We start from the raw sequence: 25,947 nt of genomic DNA on the forward strand, positions 1-25,947 counted from the left end.
CTAACAGACTTCTTTTCTTTCTTTTTTTTTTGTATTTTTCTGAAGTTGGAAACGGGGAGGCAGTCAGACAGACTCCCGCATGCGCCCGACCGGGATCCACCCGGCATGCCCACCAGGGGGCGATGCTCTGCCCATCTGGGGCATTGCTCTGTTGGGACCAGAGCCATTCTAGTGCCTGAGGCAGAGGCAATGGAGCCATCCTCAGCGCCCAGGCCAACTTTGCTCTTGTGGAGCCTCGGCTGCGGGAGGGGAAGAGAGAGACAGAGAGGAAGGAGAGGGGGAGGGGTGGAGAAGCAGATGGGTGCTTCTCCTGTGTGCCCTAGCTGGGAATCGAACCCAGGACTCCTACACGCCAGGCTGACGCTCTACCACTGAGCCAACTGGCCAGGGCCCTAACAACAGACTTCTTGAAAGATCTGTTTACACTCACATTTCTACTTTCTCATCTTTCATTTACTCATATATATATATATATATATATATATATATATATATATATATATATATGTTATATGTATCTTTTGTGTGTGACAGAGACAGAGAGAGACAGAGAGAGAGGGACAGATAGGGCCAGACAGAGAGGAAGGGTGAGATGAGAAACATCAATTCTTTGTTGCAGCTCCTTAGTTGTTCAGTGATTGCTTTCTCATATGTGCCTTGACCGGGGCGGGGGTTTGCTACAGCAGAGCGAGTGACCCCTTGCTCAAGCTAGTGACCTTGGGCTTCAAGCCAGTGACATTTGGGCTCAAGCCAGCAATCATCGGGTCATGTCTATGATCCTACGTTCAAGCCAGCTTAAAGCTGGTGAGCATGCCCTCAAGCGGGTGATCTCGGGTTTTGAATCTGGGTCCTCTGTGTCCCAGTCTAACACACTCCACTGCGCCACCACCTCGTCTGGCTATATACATGTATTTTTTGAGAGAGGGAGGGAGAGAGAGAGAGACAGAGAGAGACAGAGACAGAAACAGGAACACTGAGCTGCTCCTGTATGTGCCCTGGCTGGTGAATTGAACTGGCAACCTCCGCACTCCAGGAGGATGCTCCAAAGAATCCTGCCAGGGCTGAATTTTTTTTCCTTTTTCTTTTTTAACTTTTAGAAAGAGAGAGGGAGAGAGAAAAAAGGAGGAAGAGAAGCATTTGTTGTTCCACTCAGTTTGCATTTTTTGGTTGCTTCCCATGTGTACCCAAACTGGGGATCGAACCCACAAACTTGTTGTTTCAGGACAATGCTCCTAACCAACTGAGCTAACTGGCCAGGGTCCATTCATTCAATATTTATTAAGAGCTAACTATAGTGCTCACAAAAATTAGGGGATATTTTGAAATGAATATGAAGTGATAAAAAAAGAAGCATTTGATATTTTATTAAACAAGAACATCAGAAAAGCGAATGACAAGTCAAAGAAAGTTGTTCAATTATACAAATGAGATGCAAAACCAACTTTTATTTCATTGGTGAAAATGCACTATACAAAAGGCTAAAAAGTACTGGAGTATCTACACGTTCCCTGATCCCGATTTTTGTGAGCAGTGTATTTACCACGTACTGTTCTAGGTGCTGATAATTCAGCAATGAATCAAATAAAATCCTTGCTTTTATTATTTTTTGTTTATTTTATTGATTTTGACATTATTTTTTGACGTGTTCATTTTGTATTTGTATAAGTTTTTTGCCTTTTTAATTGAATTTATTGGGGTGAGATTAATAAAATGGGTATGTTTCACGAGTACAATTCTATAATACATTATTTGTATATTTCTTTTTTTTTTTTACAGACACAGAGAGTCAGAGAGAGGGATAGACAGGGACAGACAGGAACGATGAGAAGTATCAATCATTAGTTTTTCGTTGTGCATTGCGACACCTTAGTTGTTCATTGATTGCTTTCTCATATGTGCCTTGACCGCGGGCCTTCAGCAGACTGAGTAACCCCTTGCTCAAGCCAGTGAGCTTGGGTCCAAGCTGGTGAGCTTTTGCTCAAACCAGATGAGCCCGCGCTCAAGCTGGCAACCTTGGGGTCTCGAACCTGGGTCCTCAGCATCCCAGTTTGATGCTTTATCCTCTGCGCCACTGCCTGGTCAGGCTGTATATTTCTTTTTTCTTTAGAGAGAGAAAGAAAGCGGGGAGAAGCAACTCATAGTAGCTGCTTCTTGTATGTGCCTTGACCCGGCAATCCCAGAGTTTTGAACCAGCGACCTTAGCATTCCAGGTTGACGCTTTATCCACTGCATCACCACAGGTCTGAATGGCTTATTTCGCCTAGCATAATGCTCTCCAGGTTCATCCATGCTATTGCAAAGGGTAAGATTTCCTTTTTTTTTTTTTTTTAATTATGACTGAGTAGTATTCCATTGTGTAAATATACCAAAGCTTTTTTTAATGTTTATTTTATTGACTTTAGAGCAGGGGTCCCCAAACTTTTTACACAGGGGGCCAGTTCACTGTCCCTCAGACCGTTGGAGGGCTGGACTATAAAAGAAACTATGAACAAATCCCTATGCACACTGCACATATCTTATTTTAAAGTAAAAAAACAAAACGGGAACAAATACAATATTTAAAATAAAGAACAAGTAAATTTAAATCAACAAACTGACCAGTATTTCAATGGGAACTATGGGTTTGCTTTTGGCTAATGAGATGGTCAATATGCTCTTCTCACTGACCACCAATGAAAGAGGTGCTTCTTCCAGAAGTGCGGCGGGGGCCGGATAAATGGCCTCAGGGGGCCGCATGCGGCCCGCGGGCCGTAGTTTGGGGACCCCTGCTTTAGAGAAAGAGAGAGAGAGAGAGACAGGAACATCAATCTAGTCCTATATGTGCCTTGACCTGGAATTGAACTGGCAACCTCTGCACTTTGAGAGGCTCTAACGATCTGAGCCATCCTATCAGGGCCACAGCTTTTTAATCCACTCATCTACTGATGAACACTTGGGCAAATCTTGGTTATTGTAAATAATGCTGCAATGAACATAGAGGTGCATGCTTTCCACCTTTTGAATATTATTACTTTGCAGGCTATAGGAAATAAATACACATTAGCTGGTAATAATTTATAAGAATAAAAGCAGAGTAAGAGAACAGCTATTGACTGGTGGTGTAATGTGTACTATTTTACACTGGGCCAGTCAGCAAGTCCTGTAATTTCTCTCTTTTAATTATAAGTGGGATCTATCCCCTTCTCTCCCTCTTCACTGCCACCACACTAATCCAGACAATCATCTCTCATCTGATCTCTCCATCTACTCCCATCATTGACTGTCAGATGGTCACTTTCAAAACATATGTAATCATGCCGCTCCTCTCCATTGGCTCCCTATGGTGAAGTCATTTTCCCTATGGCGGAGTCAAGTTTTGTGCAGCCCAAAGTTTACACTATTTGGGAGGTCCTCTTTAAGAAAAATAATACAACTTTAGGTACAGGGCCTTGAAAAAGGCAGTGCAAATGACAGGTCTAGAAACTTATGCTTTCATTAACTATAAATCCATCTTTGCCTACAAGTCTTCTAGGCTCGTTTTTCTCTACCTTAGGATCTTTCTTCATGCAACTTTTTTTTGCCTGGGAGGCCTTGCCCGGCCCTTTTTTTTTGCCTACCTAACTCGTTAGGCACTCAATCGCCAGCGCAGTCCTTCCTGAGTCCCCCAACTGGGGTAGGGAGCTTTACAATGTCTCTCTCAATTCTCCAAACATTCAGGGGGATCACCATTTTCTGCAAATGGTTGCTTTTTTCCAGTATCCTCAAAAGAACCCTGGAGTGGCAGGGTTTGCACCTGAGATATAAAGGCAAGCGGCGCTCCAAAAAAGGCAGCTGTAAATCCCTCCCCTTTTGGTCCAGAGTGGGCGCACCACCTCTCCGGAACCCACGAGTCTCGCGTTGTTGTTCCGGTCGGAATTATCCGGCGGAACACGCTGATATGGCGGCGCTGGTGTGGAGAGGTGTTCGGCACTTGCTGAAGCGAGCGGACTTCTCAAGGGTCCCGCGGAGACACCGACATAAGAAGAAATGGGTAAGGTCCAGCCGGGGGGCCGGGAGGAACAGTGACAGTGGCCTCTAGCGGCCGCCTCTCGGAAAACTCCGGCCCTTCCACTTCGCGCTCCATTCAGTTTCGCTAGCCCCGCCCTTCTGGAAAGTTTTTGGTCTCTTTTCCCCGCCCCTCAGGGGGCGTCAGCAGGCTCCTCCCTCTCACATTCGAATCGTCATCGCCTCGGTCCACTCTTTTATTTCGCCACAAGTCTTCAACTCTGCTTCTTGTTACGTATGCAGCCTCCTGACTCCGCCTCTCTAAGTTACATCATCATCTCCGCCCTCATTCTTCCAGTTACGTCATCGCCTCCTGTTCCCAGGCGGTGGTGAACTTCCCCTTGACTCCCACTACCCCTTCCACTTCCCTCCCTCCCTTTTCCCTTCTTTCCCCCTCTTTCCTACCCTGTCCCCTTCCCTTCCCCCAAGACCTTTTCTCATTTCCTTATACATTTCCTTGTAGAACTTACAAGGCGGCCAACCGCACCCCTTGGAAAATGAGCGACTTCCCTTTCCTTCCTGGGTCTCCGGCATCCTGCGGGAAAAGATTCAACCCCTTCCTCACCCTCAAGTTACTTTTGGCGCCCAGGAAAGGTTACAGCAACCACCCTGCCCATACCTCAGGTCCTTTCCCAAACCCGGGCGAAAGGTGCACCAACTCCCCTCATCCTCTGGGTTCTCCTCAGTTCTCCAGAGGTCCTTTCTCTGGCCTCACCTATAGCCCTGGAATTTCTTCCAAAACCCGCACGCAGGGTTCTCTACCCCAACCGATTTCCTCCTCGCCCCCACCGCCCCGCTCTCCGTCCCCAAAACGTCCCCTGCGCCGGGTGAAATGTTCTTTTGAACCCTGTTCTCCACTTCTCGGGAGGCAGTCCTGCCGTGAGCGTGTCCGTTTGGATTCACCCCCTTTGAGCCCTTGTTTTGACCCGTTAAGACGTCTGGGGTCACCCCCTCTCCATGCACAGAGCCCTAACTGCAGCTTGATGAGTCCCCCGAGAACACCACGTCCCTGTCCCCAAAGCCCTTACACTCACCAGAACTCTTACTTTTGTAACTCTGTTGAATACCCTTCAGCCCTGGTAACAAGCCCTGTGGCCTCTCCTCCCCTCACTCATGTCCCTTTGGAAACTTGCTCCATGATTTCACCTCCCCTTGCTCACAGGTCTATGGAATCTAGACCTATAATTTCCCCACCCCCTGCGCAAAAGGTTTTGGAGATCTCACAGATCCCCTCTCTGTACCCTTCCCGGTCCTTAGGGAGAGGTTGTAATGATCCTTCTCTTTCCTCAGCATCTTCCCCACCTACTAGTCGGTTTTACCAAGGCTGTCTTAAGCCTCCAGACTCCTGTGGACCTAAACCACAACTTGACCCACCCTGTGGGAAAAATTATTGTGGCTCTCCATTTTCTTCTTGGGCAAACGTGCCTGGCTATCCTAGCTTACCTCAGGAGGGCTTGCACCACTGTTCCCATCTTCCCCCAGAGGCCCACGTGTCTGCCCCTGGGAGCCCTTATTGTCTTATCTGTTTACCTCCTGGGATTATTGGTTCTTCTTGTTCACCCCAGTCCCAGGCTCCCAAGAATTCTGGCTTTGAGTCCATTTTCTCCTGCGAGACTGATGGGGGTTCTTACCTCTTTTCTGGTACCACGACTCCTGGTCCCCTCTGTTCCCAGAAACCACCTTTCTGGCTGCCAGAAACCTCTTACTGCCCTTACCCTGCCTTCTCTATCCCTTCACCCCTGGGCAATCAGTTTATAGCTCCACCTCAGTCACCTCCCCATAGAAGCTATAATGAACCCCCTCTCCTTATCCCAGTTTGCCCCCAAGTGAAGTCCCCCAAGTCCCCAGAGTTAAAACAGCCATGTGCTCCCCACAGATGTTGCTCCCTGGTCATCCCTACCCAGAACACTCCTGACCAACCCAAACCCCCTAACGTTAGCACCTCTCCTCTACCTCCCCCTTGCCCTTCTGGTCGCCCTGGTCCTTCTTGTGTGGTGAGATCCATCACACCTTGTTCAAATTCCTGCCCCAAAAAACTTCCCCAAGGGACTATCTTACCTACTCTGGTCCCTAGAACCTTCAAAACTCTTATCCGCACTTCCCTTCCCCGCCACCTTCCTTGCGTTCAGAAGCATCCCCATGGACCCCCCATCCCTGGTCCTTGCCCACTCTCTGGTTCCACAGGTCCTCCTCAGTGTCATAACCAGGCCACAGTGCCCCCTTGTGGCACCTATGGTGTTCCCAGAGGCCGACCCCAACCCCATCGTCAGCCTGTAGGACCTCCATGTTCTACCCACATCTATTCTTTTATTCCTTCGAGAACACCTTTTAACCCTCAAAGTTTACCCATTGCTCCCCGACCCCGGGGGCACTTTGATACTAGGCCCTGTGGTCTCCATGCCTACTCTATGGCTTCTCAAGGCTCTCACAAAGAGCCGCCTCAGATACCCTACAGCTGTCCGTTGCCTTCATCCATGAGTTCCAACTATAGCACTAATCCCGGCTGTAGTTCAGCTATTGTTATCAGTGAATGCGAGAGTAGTGACAGCCAGAACGAGAATACCCACCAAAGCAGAAGTCAGAGCCAGTGTGAGAGTCCCCGCCATTCTAGCAGAGGTCGGAGTAAAAGCCAGAATCTTCATCTTAGCAGAAGTCAGAGCCGGAGCAGTAGCCCCCAACACAGCATAAATGAGGGACAGAGTGAGAACCCCCAAAATAGCAAGAGCCAGGGCCCAAGCGAGAGTGCCCTCCATAGTGAAAGTCAGAGCTCAAACAAGAGTCCCCATCATGACAAACGGCAGGGCAAGAGCAAGAGCCCCCACCATAACAGGAGCCGGAGCAAGAGACCCCACCATGGCGAGAGTCGTGATCAGAGCAAGAGTCCCCCGCCGGAAGCAGAAATGAGGGCCGGAGCAAGAGTTTGACCAAAGCAGAAATACAGGCCATAGCAAAATTCGTAGACAGGAACAGGACTGCCAGCCATAGTAAGTGTCCCAGCCGTGGCAATCAGGACCAACTTATGGACCCCTCATCTGAGGTCTTTATTTTCCTTTTAATCTATTTTTATGCTCTTCAAGCCTGACGTCCCTTTCTGCTAGCCCCATAGCAGTCATTCTAGAAGTCCTCATTTTGGTTTGTACTTCAAGGTTTCTGTGAGCTCTCCTTTTCCTACTTTTCTGGGGTCTGGAAATACTCCCATCATGACCCTCCACCCTGTGATTGCATTATGGTGTCTCCATCAAATGTAGATTGATTCTTTTTCTATCCCATTGAATTATCTGTTCTGGTGCTCATATGAGCTAGGAGACATGAAAGTACTTTAGAAAATGGAAGGACTGTTCAGAGAGAATAGATCTTTTTTATTTATTTTGTTTTTACGGAGACAGAGAGTCAGAGAGAGGGATAGATAGGGACAGACAGACAGGAATGGAGAGAGATGAGAAGCATCAATCATTAGTTTTTCGTTGTGACACCTTAGTTGTTCATTGATTGCTTTCTCATATGTGCCTTGACCGTGAGGCTACAGCAGACTGATAGATAGGGACAGACAGACAGGAATGGAGAGAGATGAGAAGCATCAATCATCAGTTTTTCGTTGTGACACCTTAGTTGTTCATTGATTGCTTTCTCATATGTGCCTTGACTGTGGGGCTACAGCAGACTGAGTAACCCCTTGCTCAAGCCAGTGAGCTTGGGTCCAAGCTGGTGAGCTTTGCTCAAACCAGATGAGCCCGCAGTCAAGCTGGTGACCTCGGGGTCTCGAACCTGGGTCCTCCGCATCCCAGGCCAGTGCTCTATTCACTGCGCCACCACCTGGTCAGGTGCTAGGTCTTTTGTTTTTAAGCCTGAAGCTTCCCCTAAGGACTCTATAGTTCCTTCCAACCTTGTGTAGATTTTCCTGAAGAGTCCTCTTCTCAGTTTCCATTCTTTTAACTTCCTTTTACTACAAGGCCTCAAGGAGTGCCCCCCACATGCTGTTGTGAGAGTTACAGCTTCTTTTCTCTTACAAACCTGAGAAAGAAAGACCAGCTCCTCACTCCTTTTCTTTCCCACACTTCTCTGGCAGGCAGAAGCAGGGTCCAGAGGCAGGAGTGGGTACTAACTGAATGAATCCATGTTAGCTCTAGAGATCTGAGGTATTGGTGGGGTCAGGCAGTAGGGAATAGACATAAGACTGGAAGACCAATAGCCTGTTCTTTCCCCTTTAGGCTTCTACAGAGCCCAAATTTCCTGCCACTCGACTGGCTCTGCAGAATTTTGACATGACCTACAGTGTGCAGTTTGGGGATCTTTGGCCATCAATCCGGGTCAGTCTTCTGTCAGAGCAGAAGTATGGTGCACTGGTCAATAACTTTGCTGCCTGCGATCATGTGAGTGATGAGCTGGAGCAGCTGCATGCCAGGGACTTTGTGAATAAAGCCCACTCCCATGGGGAACTGAGTGGCCAAGTAGCAGCCCCATCCCCAGCTTCCTGGGTCTGCAGTCCAAATCTTCGATGCTTCACTTTCACCAGAGGGGATGTCAGCCGTTTCCCTCCTGCCAGGTAGGATCTGGAGCCATGGCTGGGGCTGTCCTGAGTGTCTGCTGGAAGTAGACAGGAAGAGACCCAGCACTTGCCTTCTTTAATAAAGATCATGATATTACTAATATTTACTGAATGTTTATACATATTAGCCATTTTTCTCAGTGCTGTATGTATGTTATCTCCTTTTTTCTTTTTAGTATTTTTCTGAAGTTGTAAACGGGGAGGCAGTCAGACAGACTCCCGCATGCGCCCGACCGGGATCCACCCAGCACGCCTACCAGGGGGCGATGCTCTGCCCTTCTGGGGCGTTGCTCTGCTGCTATCAGAGCCATTCTAGCACCTGAGGCAGAGGCCACAGAGCCATCCTCAGCGCCCGGGCAAACTTTGCTCCAATGGAGCCTCGGCTGCGGGAGGGGAAGAGAGAGACAGAGAGGAAGGAGAGGGGGAGGGGTGGAGAAGCAGATGGGCGCCTCTCCTGTGTGCCCTGGCCGGGAATCGAACCCGGGACTTCTGCACGCCAGGCCGACGCTCTACCACTGAGCCAACCGGCCAGGGACTGTTATATCCTTTGTTAACATCCCTCAGAGATAATATTATTGTTCCTCTTTACATTTGAGGAAACTGAAGTGCAGAGAAGTTAAGGTTCTTATTTGCTTTAGGTCCCTTAGTAAGTGGTACAGCTAGTATTTAGACTAGAACCTGTACTTTAGTGGGAAGCATCTACTTGCAGTAGTTGCTTCCTGTATTTTTTAAAAAGATTTTATTTATTTATTTTTAGAAAGAGGAGAGCGAGAAAGAGAGGGAGGAGAGAAAGAGAGAAGGGAGGAGGAGCAGGAAGCATCAACTCCCATATGTGCCTTGACCAGGCAAGCTCGGGGTTTCGAACCTGCGATCTCAGTGTTCAGGTTGATGCTTTATCCACTGCACCACCACAGGTCAGGTTAGAACCTGGACTTTGAACCTACATGAATCTACTGCATTCTTTAGAAAACAGCCAAGCCTGACCTGTGGTGGCGCAGTGGATAAAGCGTCAACCCAGAAGTGCTGAGGTCGCCGGTTCGAAACCCTGGGCTTGCCTGGTCAAGGCACATATGGGAGTTGATGCTTCCAGCTCCTCCCCCCATTCTGTCTCTCCTCTGTCTCTCCCTCTCCTCTCTAAAATGAATAAGAAAACAGCCATGTCCTAATTGAGCTTTTACTACACCCTCTCGTTAAAATGTGTTATTTACAACTGCTTTTTTGTTTTATTTTATTTTATTTTTATTTATTTTTTACAGAGACAGAGAGAGAGTCAGAGAGAGGGATAGACAGGAACAGACAGACAGGAACAAAGAGATGAGAAGCATCAATCATCAGTTTCTCATTGTGCATTGCGACACCTTAGTTGTTCATTGATTGCTTTCTCATATGTGTCTTGACCGCGGGCCTTCAGCAGACAGAGTAACCCCTTGCTGGAGCTAGCGACCTTGAGTCCAAGCTGGTGAGCTTTGCTCAAACCAGATGAGCCTGCGCTTAAGCTGGCGACCTCGAGGTCTTGAACCTGGGTCCTTCCGCATCCCAGTCCGACGTTCTAGCCACTGCACCACCACCTGGTCGGGCTACAACTGCTTTTTCATTTTCCCCTCATAACCACCCATCAAAGTGACTAGGACAAGTAACCTCATGGTACCAAAAAAGAAGTGGGACTTGTCTAGGAAATGGGGCTTGTCTAGGTGCACAGTTAGTTCAAGACTAGGAAAAAGAGCCTGACCTGTGGTGGCACAGTGGAAAAGCGTCGACCTGGAAATGCTGAAGTTGCCGGTTCGAAACCCTGGGCTTGCCTGGTCAAGGCACATATGGGAGTTGATGCTTCCAGCTCCTCCCCCTTCTCTCTCTCTGTCTCTCTCTCTCTTCTCTCTCTCCTCTCTAAAATGAATAAATAAAAATTTAAAAAAAATTTAAAAAAAAAGACTAGGAAAAAGAAAGGAAACTTCTGGTCTGATCCAATGCTCACATGTATATGAAGTTGAATGAAAAAAGAGTATGGAATTGATCTTTGAAGGATTGATATTCATGCAACATATTTTTATTGTATACCAAATGCTAGGCATTTTTTTTTTTTTTTTTTTTTTTTTTACAGAGACAGAGACAGAGAGAAAGGGATGAGAAGCATCAATCATCAGTTTTTTGTTGTGACAACTTAGTTGTTCATTGATTGCTTTCTCATATGTGCCTTGACCATGGGCCTTCAGCAGACTGAGTAACCCCTTGCTGGAGCCAGCCACCTTGTGTTCAAGCTGGTGGGCTTTTGCTCAAACCAGATGAGCCCGCGCTCAAGCTGGCGACCTCGGGGTCTTGAACCTGGGTCCTCTGCATCCCAGTCCGATGCTCTATCCACTGCGCCACCGCCTGGTCAAGCTTGCCAGGCGTTCTTACGTGCCTGGTTTATAGGTGCACAAGCCCTCATGGAGCTTATAAGTCTGGTGAGGAAGACAGCTATTAAAAATCTATTTATGGCCTGACCAGGCGGCGCAGTGGATAGAGTGTCAGACTGGATGCAGAGGACCCAGGTTTGAGACCCCAAGGTTGCCAGTTTGAGCACGGGCTCATCTGGTTTGAGCAAAGCTCACCAGCTTGAACCCAAGGTCACTGGCTTGAGCAAGGTGTTACTCGGTCTGCTGTAGCCCCCTGGTCAAGGAACGTATGAAAAATCAATCAATGAACAACTAAGGAACTGCAACAAAGAATTGATGTTTCTCATCTCTCTCCCTTCCTGTCTGTCTGTTCCTATTTGTCCCTCTCTCTGACTCTCTCTGTCTCTCTCACAAGAAAAATTATTTATGACCTAACCAGGCTGTGGCACAGTGGATAGAGTGTCGGACTGGGACACAGAAGACCCAGGTGAGGTCGTTGGCGTGAGCAAGGGGTCACTCGCTCTGCTGGAGCCTCCCGGTCAAGGCACATATGAGAAAGCAATCAATGAACAACTAAGGAGATGCAATGAAGAATTGATGCTTCTCATCTTTCTCCCTTTCATTCTGTCTGTTCCTGTCTGTCCCTCTCTCTGTCTCTTTCTCTGTTTCTGTCAAAACAAAAAACAAAAACAAAAAAAAACCCTATTTATGATTTTGATAAGTACTATGAAAAAAAGTGCAAGATGCGGAGACATTTTCTAATCAGGAGATACTACCCAGCCTTTTCTGGGGACGTGAAATTTAAGCTAAGATCTGAAAACTGGAATTAAAGCTTGTGGCATGGGGGTGGCATGGGGATGGCATGGGAGTAAGAGGCTAAATAAAAAGCTACAGAAGCAGGCAGGATCCAGATTATAAAGGTATTATAAGCTATTTGGCCTTTTGACCTTTTTCTTTAAGGGTAAGAGGGAACCATGAAATGTTTTAAGCTGGGGAATGATATGACCAGATTTGAATTTTTAAAATAGTCTGGGCCCTGGATGGGTAGCTCAGTTGGTTAGAGCATCATCCCGATACAGTAAGGTATGGGTTCAATCCCTGGTTGGGGCACATAGAAGAATTAACCAATACATGGATGAGTGGAACAACAAATCAACAACAAATCGATGTTTCTCTCCCTTTCAAAATCAACAAATAAAAAATAAAATATTGTTGTTGCTGTGTGGAAAACAGATTAGTGAGGGATAAGGCTAGAAATAGTGATATAAATTAGGAGGCTTTTACAATAGTCCTAGTACCCAGCTTGAAGGAATGCTGTATACTTAAGAGGCTGGAAAGGTATATGGGGACCATACGTGGGAATCTTGAATTTCAAGGACTTGTAATTTTGGGAAAGGGGATTTTTCTGGTGGCCCTGGGTTCCTTAAAAATAGCTGGAGCCCTGGCCGGGTAGCTTAGTTGCTTAGGGCATTGTCCCAATATGCCAAGGTTGCGGGTTTCCTGGTCAGGGCACATACCAGAATTAACCCTTCCTCCCTCTTTTGCTCCCTCCTTCCCTCTCTCCTTCTCTCCCTTCCTTCCTCCCTCTCCCTCTCTTTCCCTCCTTTTTTCTCTTTGTAAAATCAGTAAATGAAAAAAAAAAAAAAAAAGCTAGAATTGCTAGGGCTGGATGGCTTCATACCTGTGCCCTTTAGTACATACTGCTGTAAATCACTATGATCTGTTTTGGAAAACGATTAGAATGGGTTTCTGAGCAAGGGAAAGGCAATAATGCACAGTGGTGATAGCATGGGCTTTGGAGTCAAGAAAACCTAGATTTAGATCCTGCCTTCATCACTTATTAGACATATGACAATGAATCAATGAATAAGTGGGCCTTGCTTTCCTTACCTGGATAATGGGTAGTAATAGCTGACACTTTAACTCCCAATGTGCCAGCTACCATTCTAAGCATTTGACTTAATTTCTTTAACCCTTACAGTAATCCTATCTGGTGGGTACTGTTTTTACAGATGAGGATACTGAGGCACAGAGAAGATGAGTAGGTTGCTGGAGGTCACACAACTAATGAGCAACTAGGCTGGATTTATCCAGACAGACTGGTTCTGAAATTCAGGTTCTCCTGCCTCATAGGGTTGTGGTGAGGATTAAATGAAATGATGCGTGTTAAATACCTAGTATGATACCTCCACTGTAGCATGATCATTTTAGTCACTGTGGAGATGGGAGAATAGATTGAAGTAGGTTTGGAGACCAATTTGGAGGCATTGGCTTTAGGCAGAACCATGGAGTAAGTAAGAACCATGTAGTTTCCTAAATGGCCTGAGGGTACTTGGCTGCTACTTGGAGAGGACCTCTTGGGAGTAGTTGGGGAAGCAAACCCTATAGGTTTGGGACTTTATTTCTTGTCTTGTAAATCAAGGGGATCTAAACCTCTCAGGAGTTCTAGGATGTATTCAGGGAGCCCAGGAACCTGCTGAAATTGTCTGAAAAGTTGTGTTGTGGTTTTTTTTTTGAAAGCCACTGTAGCTTTTAGCAGATTTTCAAAATTGTGAACTAAAAGGTAAGGGAGTACATTTCCTAAAGGAAGGAACTTGAGACGAATGGGTTTTGTGGGCCTGTGCTGGTGTGATAGCAATTCTATGCTTTTCTCAATTATTTTAGTTTTCTTCTCATTCTCCTTTGTGAATTATGGGGCAAACAGTTTCACAGATGTCCAAGCATGATTTGACTTTGATTATATCCCATCATAGCCTGAGCCCATTTCTGAATGCTGGAAGTATCACAGCTTCATGACTTGGAATTGTAGCTCTTGTAACTAACCCTCAGGGGTGCTATGTCTTATGTCTTGTCATATATTTCTCCCACGGCCTTCCGGTCAGGGCAGCAAGGATAAGGTTTCTGTCTCCTTGAGTCTGTCCCCAATAGTTGTCCATGCTGAGCTGTGTCTCAGGGGAATGGGGAATGGCTGTACTACAAGTTGCTCTTATGACAACTGGCCTGGGAATAAGGAGATCTGTGACCATTAGGTTGTTGTCTGTAGTCCCTCTCTCTCTACTTCCACCATTGCTACCTCTTCACGCCTTGTCACCTCTCACTTGGACTCTTGTAACAGTCTTCTCACTAATATCTCTAATTTGTTCTTTCTAGCCCATTTAGCTGATGATCAGAGCACATCCTTTTTCTTAAACTTTTGGTGTCTGCCTACAGGCCCAAACTCCTTACCAAGACCTTTTTCAACCTGGCCTCTATCTGCTTTCCAACCTCAGTCTCATGCGCTTTGTATTTCTGCCATACCAGGTTATCACTTCTGAAAAAAGCTATGAATTTGCATGCTTCTGTTCTTTTGCTTTTTCTTTTTTCTTCTGCTTCTCTTCCTTTTTTCTTTATGTTTTTGTATTATGTTTGTTTGTTTTTTACTTTTTTAGTGAATTTATTGGGGTGACATTTATTAATAAAATTATGTAGGTTTCAGGTGTACAATTCTATAATACATCTGTATATTGTATTGTGTGTTTGCTACCCCAAGTCAAGTCTCCTTGCATCCATTTTTCTTTGTTTTTTACCTGATGCAGGCCTGTTACTTTATCAGGCCTAACTCAGGTCTCTGACAGGCACAATTGATGGCCCTCTTCTCTGAACCCACAAAACACTTTGTATCTCAGTGTGGCACCCAATAAAACTGGGTACCTACTATATACCAGGCACTGTTTCAGGTGTTGGGGATATTACGATGAACAAAATAAGCAAATTCCGTAGCCTCATTCTAATAGGGAGAGATAGAGGGGAAACACACACATCTACACATATAAAGTGAATAGTAAGCTTCAAAGAAAAATGAAAAATAATGCAAAATAGAGATGTAGAAGGTGATGGGAATAGGTGGCTTCTATTTTTAGATAGAGTAGTTAGGGAATTGCCAGCGCCTCTCTGACGAGGAGACTTGTGAGGAGAGAGACCTGAAGAAATGAGGGAACAAAGGGATATTTGAGGGAAGAGTGTTGCAGGCAGAAGGTACAGCAACAAAAAAGCCTAAAACAGGGGCAGACATGGCTTTATTAAGGAATGGCAAGTGGACCTGGTGATTAGACCAATTAGAGTGAATTGGTCTGTTTTAAAAGGATTACTCTGGTCTGTTGTGATTGGTGAGTGAGTAAATAAGTGAGGATGGGTCTGACAAATGAGTTTTGCTGAGTCTGACAAATGAGTTTTGCTGAGTAGGGCTCAGTAGCCCCTGAGGGCATGGACTTGGTAACTTTGACTCCCAATGTGTCTTCTGACTTGGAATTTGATGGTAGGGTGCTCTTTTCTCTTCTAGGGTTGGTGGCCTGGGTGTCATGGACTACTACCTGATGGATGCTGCCTCCTTGCTACCTGTCCTGGCCCTTGGCCTGCAGCCTGGGGACACAGTGCTTGACCTATGTGCAGCCCCTGGGGGAAAGACACTGGCATTGCTTCAGACTGGCTGTTGCCGTAAGTCAGAGGGCTGGTGTCTTGGGCAGGGAGGGCTCCCTACCTCACCCAGTCACGTACACTGAACATAATGGGCTCTCTGGTCCTAAGGTCAGAATAGGGATAGTGCTTGCTTGCTAAGTTGGTGTATTTTTTCTGTTGGTGATTATTTCCTCTATTTCTATGTCCAGCTGGTCAAGGGAGATTGCTGAGCAGAGCAAGGTCTCTGAAGGCAGATTAAAGTAGCAACCTGGTCAATCTACCATGTGATACTTTCACCCCTTTGCACCTGTTTACTTACTTTGTCTCTAAGACTAAGTTCTATTTCCTTAGCCTGCCAGCTAAAGCAAAAAGATGTGGCTGCGGCGACCCTTTATAGCTTTATGTGTTATTCTTCCCTGGCTTGCTTACTTTATTTATTCCAACTGAACAGCTTTTTTCTTTTTTTTTTTTAATTTAGAAATTTAATTTAATGGGGTGCTTCTCCTGGCTTTATGTGCTTCAGCTATATCCTGCTACTCTCTCTGTTGCCCAAATTAGTCTCCCCTTTTGTTCTTGTTATGTTTTCTCTCTAGAATACTTCTAGCCGATCCCAGTTGGCCTGTCTACACCCTTTTAACTTTCAAGTCTCAGCTCAAGTGCGCCACCTCTTGGAAGTCTTCCCTCATGACCTTTACTGGCCAGTTGAGAGGTGAAGCATCTGTCTCCTATGTGTACAATCATGGGCATCACCCTTACAACTGCCAGCACATTATTTATTTATTTATTATTTATTTATTTATTAAGCATCCCTGTTTAAAATTATCTTTTTTTTTTAAAAAAAGAGAGGGCCCTGGCCGGTTGGCTCAGCGGTAGAACATCGGCCTAGCGTGCGGAGGACCCGGGTTCGATTCCCGGCCAGGGCACACAGGAGAAGCGCCCATTTGCTTCTCCACCCCTCCGCCGCGCTTTCCTCTCTGTCTCTCTCTTCCCCTCCCGCAGCCAAGGCTCCATTGGAGCAAAGATGGCCCGGGCGCTGGGGATGGCTCTGTGGCCTCTGCCTCAGGCGCTAGACTGGCTCTGGTCGCAACATGGCGACGCCCAGGATGGGCAGAGCATCGCCCCCTGGTGGGCAGAGCGTCGCCCCATGGTGGGCGTGCCAGGTGGATCCCGGTCGGGCGCATGCGGGAGTCTGTCTGACTGTCTCTCCCTGTTTCCAGCTTCAGAAAAATGAAAAAAAAAAAAAAGAAAAAAAAAAAAAAAAAAAAGAGAGGAAGGGAGAGAAATGAGAAGCATCAGCTTGTAGTTGCATCATTTTAGTTGTTCATTGATAGCTTCGCATGCGTGCCTTGACTGGGGGGGGGCTCAGGCTGAGCCAGTGACCCCTTTCTCAAGCTAGTGACCTTGGGCTCAAGCCAGCAAACTTGAGCTTCAAGCCAGTGAACTTTGGGCTCAAGCCAGCGACCCCACGCTCAAGCTGGTGAACCTGCACTCAAGCCAGCAACTTCGGGGTTTCAAACTTGGGACTTCAGTGTCTCAGGTTGATGCTCTATCCACTGTGCCACCACTGATCAGGCTGTTAGCACATTATTAGCTTTGCATCAGGCCTTTACTGGGTATGCGTCTTCTTCTTCAAGAATATATATTGGGGCCCTGGCCGGTTGGCTCAGCGGTAGAGCGTCGGCCTGGCGTGCGGGGGACCCGGGTTTGATTCCTGGCCAGGGCACATAGGAGAAGCGCCCATTTGCTTCTCCACCCCCCTCCCCTCCTTCCTCTCTGTCTCTCTCTTCCCCTCCCGCAGCCAAGGCTCCATTGGAGCAAAGATGGCCTGGGCGCTGGGGATGGCTCCTTGGCCTCTGCCCCAGGCGCTGGAGTAGCTCTGGTTGCGGCAGAGCGACCCCTGGAGGGGCAGAGCATCGCCCCCTGGTGGGCAGAGCATCGCCCCTGGTGGGCGTGCCGGGTGGATCTCGGTCGGGCGCATGCGGGAGTCTGTCTGACTGTCTCTCCCCGTTTCTAGCTTCAGAAAAGAAAAAAAAAAAAAAAAAGAATATATATTGGGTATAGGCTCAAGTCTTATCACTTTAGTATCATAGCCTAGCCTGGGCGTTGTACACTGTAACTGTTCACTTCAGCCATCTACTGGCCTACAGTCTGCCTTAAAATAGGCAGTATTTTTTCCTAAGGACCTGACAAATACCCACAAGGGGGCTGTGATTTTCCTTTTATTTTTTTCTTTCTTTTTTTTTTTGATTTTTCTGAAGTTGGAAACGGGAAGGCAGTCAGACAGACTCCCGCATGCACCCGACCGGGATCCACCCGGCACGCCCACCAGGGGCAACGCTCTGCCCTCCAGGGGGCGATGCTCTGCCCATCCTGGGCGTCGCCATGTTGCGACCAGAGCCATTCTAGTGCCTAGGGCAGAGGCCACAGAGCCATCCCCAGCGCCCGGGCCATCTTTGCTCCAATGGAGCCTTGGCTGCGGGAGGGGAAGAGAGAGACAGAGAGGGAAAGCGCGGCGGAGGGGTGGAGAAGCAAATGGGCGCTTCTCCTGTGTGCCCTGGCCGGGAATCGAACCCGGGTCCTCCGCACGCTAGGCCGACGCTCTACCGCTGAGCCAACCGACCAGGGCTAAGCTTTTTTTTTTTTTTTTTTTTTTTTTTTTAAATCAGGTTTTATTTAAAAAAAATTTTTTTTTTTAAATTGTATTTATTCATTTTTTTTTTAGAGAGGAGAAAGGGAGAGAGAGACAGAGAGGGAGAGAGAGAGGAGAGAGAGAGACAGAGAGAGAAGGTGGGGAGGAGCTGGAAGCATCAACTCCCATATGTGCCTTGACTTGGCAAGCCCAGGGTTTCGAACCCGCGACCTCAGCATTTCCAAGTCCACGCTTTATCCACTGAGCCACCACAGGTCAGGCTGCGACCAGAGCCATTCTAGCACCTGAGGCAGAGGCCATGGAGCCATCCTCAGTGTCCGGGTCAACTTTGCTCCAATGGAGCCTCGGCTGCGGGAGGGGAAGAGACAGACAGGGAGGAAGGAGAGGGGGAGGGGTGGAGAAGCAGATGGGCGCTTCTCCTGTGTCCCCTGGCTGGGAATTGAACCCGGGACTCCTGCATGCCAGGCCGACGCTCTACCACTGAGCCAACCGGCCAGGGCTTCCTTATTTTTTTTTTCGAGAGACAGACACACATGGACAGGGACAGACAGAGAGGAAGAAAGCGAGATGAGACACATGAACTCATAGTTATAGCACTTTAGTTGTTCCAGCCGAGCCAGTGGCCCCTTGCTCAAGGAGCAACCTTGCGTTCAAGCCAGCGACCATAGTGTGATGTCTATGATCCCACACTCAAGCCAGCAACCTCAGGGATTCAAATCTGGGTCCTTAGCATCCCAGGCTGATGCTCTCTCCACTGTGCCACTGCCTGGTTAGGCGGGGCTGATGTTCACTCACCCTGGCACTGCTCAGAAAGGCTTCTCTTATAATATATCCTAGCCTTTTTGTTGGGCCTGGACACTTCTTTATTTTTATTTTTTTACTTAAGAAAAAAAATATTGGCCTGACCAGGCGGTGGTGCAGTAGATAGAGCCTTGGACTAGGATACCGAGGACCCAGGTTTGAGACCCCGAGGTCGCCAGCTTGAGCACAGGCTCATCTGGTTTGAGCAAAGCTCACCAGCTTGGACCCAAGGTCGCTGGCTCAAACAAGGGGTTATTTTCTGCTGAAGGCCCACTGTCAAGGCCCATATGAAAAAGCAATCACTGAACAACTAAGGTGTTGCAATGTGCAACGAAAAACTAATAATTGATGCTTCTCATCTCTCCGTTCTTGTCTGTCTGTCCCTGTCTATCTCTCTCTCTGATTCTCTCTCTGTTAAAAAAATATTGCCTGATCAGGCTAAAGTGAGAGAGAGAGAGAGAGAAAGAGAATGAGAAACATCCATTTGTGCTCCACTGTTTTATGCATTCACTGGTTGTCTCTTATATGTGCCCTGACTGAGGGTAGAACCTGCAACCTTGGCATGTTGGGATGATGCACTAACTGAGCTACCAGCCAAGGCAGGCCTGCACCCTTCTTTTCTAGTTCTCATCAGACAACTTGTACAGTTTGAGTTAGCTTTCAGCCTCATGGCAGGGCCCATGGATGATTCTGAAGAGGTACCACATTTGATCTCAGTCTTTTGGAAGTCCAGAGGGAGAGGAGAAAAGATGTTGATATGGCATAATGTGTCCAGTGCAAGAGAGCCCAGCCTGTGTGTTGGGCTGTGCTGATCTTACTGAGTGAAGTGGGAATCCATCAGAAGAGGGATGAAAGAAGTAGGGTTACTTGGAAGAGGAGTAGCTTGAACTAAGAGGAGCAAGAAGGGCCACAGAGAAGTACTTGAGAGTTGCTCTTTTTTTAAAATTGATTTTTAGAGAGAGAGAAAGAGAGAGAAGGAGAAAGAGAAACAGAAGCCTCAATCTGTTCTTGTATGTGCCCTGACCAGTGATCGAAGTTGCCACCTTTGCATATCAGTACACTGCTCTAACCAACTTAACTGTTGGTCCAGGACGAGAGTTGCTCTTTTAAAATGTGCTGAATTAGCCTGACCGGGCGGTGGCGCAGTGGATAGAGTGTCGGACTGGGATGCGGAAGACCCGGGTTCAAGACCCCGAGGTCGCCAGCTTGAGCGAAAGCTCACCAGCTTGAACCCAAGGTTGCTGGCTCGAGCAAGGGGTTCCTCGGTCTGCTGAAGGCCCGCGGTCAAGGCACATATGAGAAAGCAATCAATGAACAACTAAGGTGTTGCAACGACAACGAAAAACTGATGATTGATGCTTTTCACCTCTCTCCGTCCCTGTCTATCCCTCTCTCTGACTCTCTGTCTCTGTGGAAAAGAAAAAAAAAATGTGCTGAATTACCACCATCTTACCCTCATCTCAATGACCTCTTGATTCCAGGGAGATAGGAATTTCAGTGCAAAAAGGGAACTTAGAATTTACCTAGTCCACCTCTCATAATTTATGGACAGGGAAATTGAACCCTGGAGAGATTAAATAACTTATATCTTTTACATAAACTGAAGGGAGAGCCAGAACTGGACCTAGCTTTTCTGTTCTCCGTTCATATCTCTATATATTTTTTATTTTTTACAGGGACAGAGAGAGAGTCAGAGAGAGGGATAGATAGGGACAGACAGACAGGAATGGAGAGCGATGAGAAGCATCAATCATCAGTTTTTTGTTGTGACACTTTAGTTGTTCATTGATTGCTTTCTCATATGTGCCTCGACCATGGGCCTTCAGCAGACCAAGTAACCCCTTGCTGGAGCCAGCGACCTTGGGTCCAAGCTGGTGAGCTTTTGCTCAAACCAGATGAGCCCGCACTCAAGCTGGCGACCTCGGGGTCTTGAACCTGGGTCCTCCGCATCCCAGTCTGACGCTCTATCCTCTGCGCCACCACCTGGTCAGGCTCTCCGTTCATATCTAACTTCAAATTTCTTTTGAACAGAGAATCCAATTTTTACTTCCTTGAGTGTCCTCAAATACTGGGACCATATTTCTTTGTGGGAACACTAAACTGGTTTATGGTAGTTCCCATTAGATAAGGTGTGCATTCTTTAGTTCTTGATTGCACTTCCCACCTCCATTTCACAGCTTGCCTCTGAGGCCAGGTATCAACATTTATTATCAGGCTTGCAGTAATATTTTTTTCTTGTTGTACAATCAAGAGCAAAGTGAGATATTTCTTGAACTTGTGTCTGTTATAAAAGGGAAAAAGATAGATGGTGAATCAATTAGAATTAGGTTTGATCATATACAATAGAAAACTCAATTAACTGGCTTAAAGAAGAAAAGTTTATTTCTCTCACACAGGAGAAGCTGGAATATAAACAGTCCAGGGCTGGTATGGAGACTATAGTCGCAGGGACTTGGGTGCCTTCTTTCTTTTGCAACCTATTTTTTGTTGGCTGTAGCACCATTGCTTGTGGGATCTTTTGTTAAGTCATGGCCTCTTCAGTTTCTTTGTTCCCACAGGCATAAAATGTCTGTACTGCCCAAAGCCATCTATAGATTCTGTACAATCCCTATCAAGATTTCAATGGCATTTTTTACAGAAGTAAAAAAACAATTCTCAAATTTATGTTCCCACAGGCAATCTTGCTGCCAATGATCTCTCCACTTCCCGAACAGGCAGACTTCAGAAGGTCCTTCACAGCTATCTACCTCAAGAGATCAGGGATAAGAGTCGAGTTCGAGTCACATCACTGGATGGCAGGAAGTGGGGAGAACTGGAGGGAGACACCTATGACCGGGTAAGTGATTCCTGACTTGGAACATCCAGCCAGCCAAATCTGACCTCCTCATCTCGACTCCAGGCTGTGGGGCAGTAGGATTGAGCCCTACATGTTTGAGCATGCAGGGCTGTTTCTGGACCTGGCCAGCTCTCCATAGGGATTTGTAGAAAACAATCATCTGCAGAATTGTCAGTTCAACCTAGATGACTAGCTACTACTATTTTCTAGAGAGACAGCAGCAGAAAAGAGTTTGAATCTGACTGAGTATAAAAAATGTTAATTAGGTTTATTTTATTTCTCAGCTCACTTGGTTGCTCAGAAACCCTCATTAAAATAAGTGTGAATAGCCTGACCTGTGGTGGTGCAGTGGATAAAGCGTCGACCTGGAAATGCTGAGGTTGCCGGTTCAAAACCCTGGGCTTGCCTGGTCAAGGCACATATGGGAGTTGATGCTTCCAGCTCCTCCCCCCACCTTCTCTCTCTCTGTCTCTCCCTCTCCTCTCTAAAAAAAAAAAATAAGTAAAACTTAAAAAAAAAAAAAATAAAAATAAATAAATAAATAAAATAAGTGTGAATAAGCTCATTTTATTTATTTTTGAATATTAATATAGCACATGGGGCCCTGGCCGGTTGGCTCAGTGGTAGAGCGTCGGCCTGGTGTGCAGGAGTCCCGGGTTCGATTCCCAGCCAGGGCACACAGGAGAAGCACCCATCTGCTTCTCCACCCATCCCCCTCTCCTTCCTCTCTGTCTCTCTCTTCCCCTCCCGCAGCCCAGGCTCCATTGGAGCAAAAGATGGCCCGGGCGCTGAGGATGGCTCTGTGGCCTCTGCCTCAGGCGCTAGAATGGCTCTGGATGCAACAGAGCGACGCCCCAGATAGGCAGAGCATCGCCCCCTGGTGGGCATGCTGGGTGGATCCCGGTCAGGCACATGCGGGATTCTGTCTGACTGCCTCCCCGTTTCCAGCTTCAGAAAAATACAAAAATACAAAATAAATAAAAAATACAGCACATGGTGCAAAAATCAGAAGGTGGAAAAGGGTATCCAGTGAAAAGTACATTTCCCTTTTACTCCTGTCTCATGGCCACCTGCCTCCTCTCTCTATAGATGATCATTGTTTATATTTTCTTCTGTATTCTTGAAACATATTCTTTGTATGTATACAAAAATAAATGTGTGTGTATTTTTTTAAAAATAGGAATGGTAGTATATTACACTCACTATTCTGAACTTAGTATTTATTTTACTTAATAAAGTATTCTGAGATTCAGTCCTTTTCAGTTTTATTTTTGAAGTATAATTGCTAGATAACAGTTATATGCATTTAAGATGTTTACTAAATCACTCTGTGGAGGTTAAATCAGTTTTAGTCTTGCTAATGAAAAGTATCATTTCCTCATATCTTGCCACCATTGATGTCAGACTTTTTGTTTTTTGCCAAACCGATAGCATCTAATTTGCTTTTTTTTTTTTTTTTTGCAAAAGAGAGAGAAAGAGACAGGAAGGGGGAGAGATGAGAAGCATCAGTTCTTCACTGCGACACCTTAGTTGTTCATTGATTGCTTTCTCATATGTGCCTTGACTGGGGGGCTCCCACCAAGCCAGTGACCCCTTGCTCAAGCCAGCGACCTTGTGCTCAAGCCAGTGACCATGGGGTCATGTCTATGATGCCACGCTCAAGCCAGTGACCCTGCACTCCACTCAAGCTGGTGAACCCGTGCTCAAGCTAGATGAGCCTGTGCTCAAGCCCGCAACCTCAGAGTTTCAAACCTGGGGGGATGTTCCATCTACTGCGCCACTGCCTGGTCAGGCTAATTACATTCTGTTATAATGAATGATTTAGAAAATAATTTTATATTTTAAAATCATTTATATTTTCTTTTAATTGGCACATTCTAAAAATATTTATTGAAATCATATACTTCTAAGATATAAAAAATATATAGATATGTTTCTGTGTTGTCATCTGACTCATTAATCTGTGCTCATTGTCCTGCCTCAGTCACTCTAAGAAACTAAAAGAAAGACTAAGGCTTATAGAATCTTGGATTGTTGTGAGAGACCTGCTTCCTACCTGTGTAGGAACCTGTTATTCAGCTTTTCTGATGTGGAGGCAGCAGAACACAGTGGAGAGCGCATGACCTCTGCCATCAGCCTAACCTGTTTATGTATCACAGGGCTCTGAACTGCTAAAGACTTCTTCCTAGGTTGATATCAATTATTTACTTATTGTTATTTTGTGTTGATTTTGGTTTTTTGACAAGCCATGAGTATAACTAAACATACTACTTTCCTACTCATTTCACAGTTGTCTACTAGGTCAAAATGAGAAGCTTTGTCAGGTACTCTGCAATGGAAGGATGGGCAGAGGGAGCTCTCTGCAAAACCCCCAGGTCTGGGGCCTAAAATAGCCCTGGCCTAAGGAAGAGGAACCTATGAAGAGCTTTAATAATTTACCCTTAACACTTCTGGGCAGGTGCTGGTGGATGTGCCCTGTACCACAGACCGCCACTCCCTTCATGAGGAGGAGAACAACATTTTTCAGCGGTCAAGGAAGAAGGAACGGCAGATGTTACCTATGCTGCAAGTGCAGCTTCTTGCGTGAGTGATAGATTTACAAAAACTCAGGACTTTGTGCCAGAGTGCTCTGGGGGTCTGGTCATCCGGAGGACTGGGGACTGGAAGCTCTTGCCAGGACCATCACCTGTAGAAGGGCTGTCTGGCTGGATCTTCCTGGAGGAGACAGACATCATGGGATGGGTCTCTGGAACATACAAACCCTATGTGGTAGGACATGCATAGCAGGGTGGGCTGCACAGATTCACTTTTGTTCACTTACTTCCATGCTAGTCCCAGTACTGGTAAGTAAGCAGCACAAGTTTGAAAAATAGTTGCTGAGGTCAAGGTTCTTTAGGGCAGGGGTAAGGACTCAATCCTTAGCCAGCATCAGGGTTTGGTACATAACTAGAGCTGGTGCTCAGGGGATCATTTGCTTCTAGAGGAGAGCCTGTGCAGTAAAGTTGAGTTGTTCTCTGTCTGCCTTGAGAAGGACTTTTCATTGTGGAAGGGACTTCCGAGGCTGTCTAACACAGCTACCCATCCCACAGTAGACACCTCTATCCCTGCTTCCAGCTCCTTTTGTTGCCCTTCTGCTTCTGAGAAGCTCACTAGTTACTGTTTCCATCTCTTTCTGGTTTCAGGGCTGGACTCCTTGCCACCAAACCAGGAGGCCACGTTGTCTATTCCACCTGCTCACTCTCACACCTACAGAACGAGTATGTGGTACAAGGCGCCATCGAGCTCCTGGCCAATCAATATAGCATCAAAGTTCAGGTGGAAGACCTGACCCATTTCCGAAAGCTTTTCATGGACACATTCTCTTTTTTCTCATCCTGCCAGGTTGGGGAGCTTGTAGTCCCAAACCTCACAGCCAATTTTGGGCCTATGTACTTCTGCAAAATGTGTAGGCTGACATAGCATCACCACGTTCCTAAAGCCTGGTATAGGAAGACAAAGGGTATCCTCCTATGGAGGCACCAGAAACTGAGACCAGTGGCAGAGTGCACTCTGGGTCCTGTCACCATCCTGTTCAAGTCCTTCTATTGATAGTTTTTAGTAATCGGAAGAAGGAGGTTTTCTGTCCTGCCGTCCAATTGTAGAACGTCAGCAGGTTTCTAACTCACTTATTACACCCCACCACCCACTTCCCATCGCTAAGCCTGTACTAAAGGTTCCTGCTCCATTGGAAGCTTAGAAGGAGGAGCCAGTGAGCAGACCTACACTTTAAGCAGTAAACTTTGGAAGAAGCATTTAGCCAATAAAATTGTTCAAACTCCATAATGTTAAGGCTGTTGCTGGGGGCCTCATATTAGTTCTGTTTGTATCAGCTACTACTGAGCAGTAGCTCCCAGGTGCCCTATGGTCAGAACCTCAGCCTGGGTACAGGCCTTTGGTTATAGGGCTCCTCTTACACTTGAGGTGAGTTCTGCATGATCAGTCTTGAGCAGCTGGTGGGCCCAAACAATGCTACCTATTTCCTCATATGGCCTATGATCTAATTTAAAGAATAAGTAACTAGAAATGTTAAGCCAACACATAATAATCTGCTTACTTTCATTCAGAAAGCTCTCCTGAGCTGAGTAATTCCAGCTATTCCTCCTGCTGTCAACAGCAGTGCTGATCAGTTGTGGCTGGTGAAGCTGCTCTGCCTCAGGGCTGTGATACTCTTGTTTCTTTTCCTTTTTTAAAAATTATTATTTTTTATTTATTTATTTTTTTGTATTTTTCTGAAGTTGGAAATGGG

The 25,947-nt window shown here is 46.5% G+C and overlaps 2 protein-coding genes across 2 annotated transcripts; both read left to right on the forward strand.

Moving 5' to 3' along the window:
* Positions 1-3,893: 3,893 nt before the first annotated feature.
* NSUN4 (NOP2/Sun RNA methyltransferase 4) lies at positions 3,894-25,947 on the forward strand. The gene is made up of 6 exons (XM_066376172.1): positions 3,894-4,009; positions 8,232-8,566; positions 15,260-15,414; positions 21,502-21,662; positions 24,121-24,245; positions 24,845-25,947. Exons 1-6 carry the CDS (start codon positions 3,917-3,919, stop codon positions 25,119-25,121), a joined length of 1,146 nt encoding a protein of 381 aa, XP_066232269.1. The 5' UTR covers positions 3,894-3,916; the 3' UTR covers positions 25,122-25,947.
* Positions 4,261-6,947, forward strand: LOC136397272 (sperm head and tail associated protein-like). The gene is given in 3 exon segments (XM_066371813.1): positions 4,261-4,320; positions 4,453-4,519; positions 4,522-6,947. Coding segments are annotated over 3 exon segments (2,553 nt in total).

The sequence above is a fragment of the Saccopteryx leptura genome, chromosome 3 (assembly GCF_036850995.1).
Source record: "Saccopteryx leptura isolate mSacLep1 chromosome 3, mSacLep1_pri_phased_curated, whole genome shotgun sequence".
NCBI lineage: Eukaryota > Metazoa > Chordata > Mammalia > Chiroptera > Emballonuridae > Saccopteryx > Saccopteryx leptura.

Excerpts from the sequence above, each read along its gene's own strand:
- NSUN4 (XM_066376172.1), top strand. The coding sequence starts at position 3,917 with ATGGCGGCGCTGGTGTGGAGAGGTGTTCGGCACTTGCTGAAGCGAGCG. Across the intron at positions 21,663-24,120 it reads AGGGAGACACCTATGACCGG|GTGCTGGTGGATGTGCCCTG; the intron begins GTAAGTGATTCC and ends ACTTCTGGGCAG. Across the intron at positions 24,246-24,844 it reads CTGCAAGTGCAGCTTCTTGC|GGCTGGACTCCTTGCCACCA; the intron begins GTGAGTGATAGA and ends TTCTGGTTTCAG.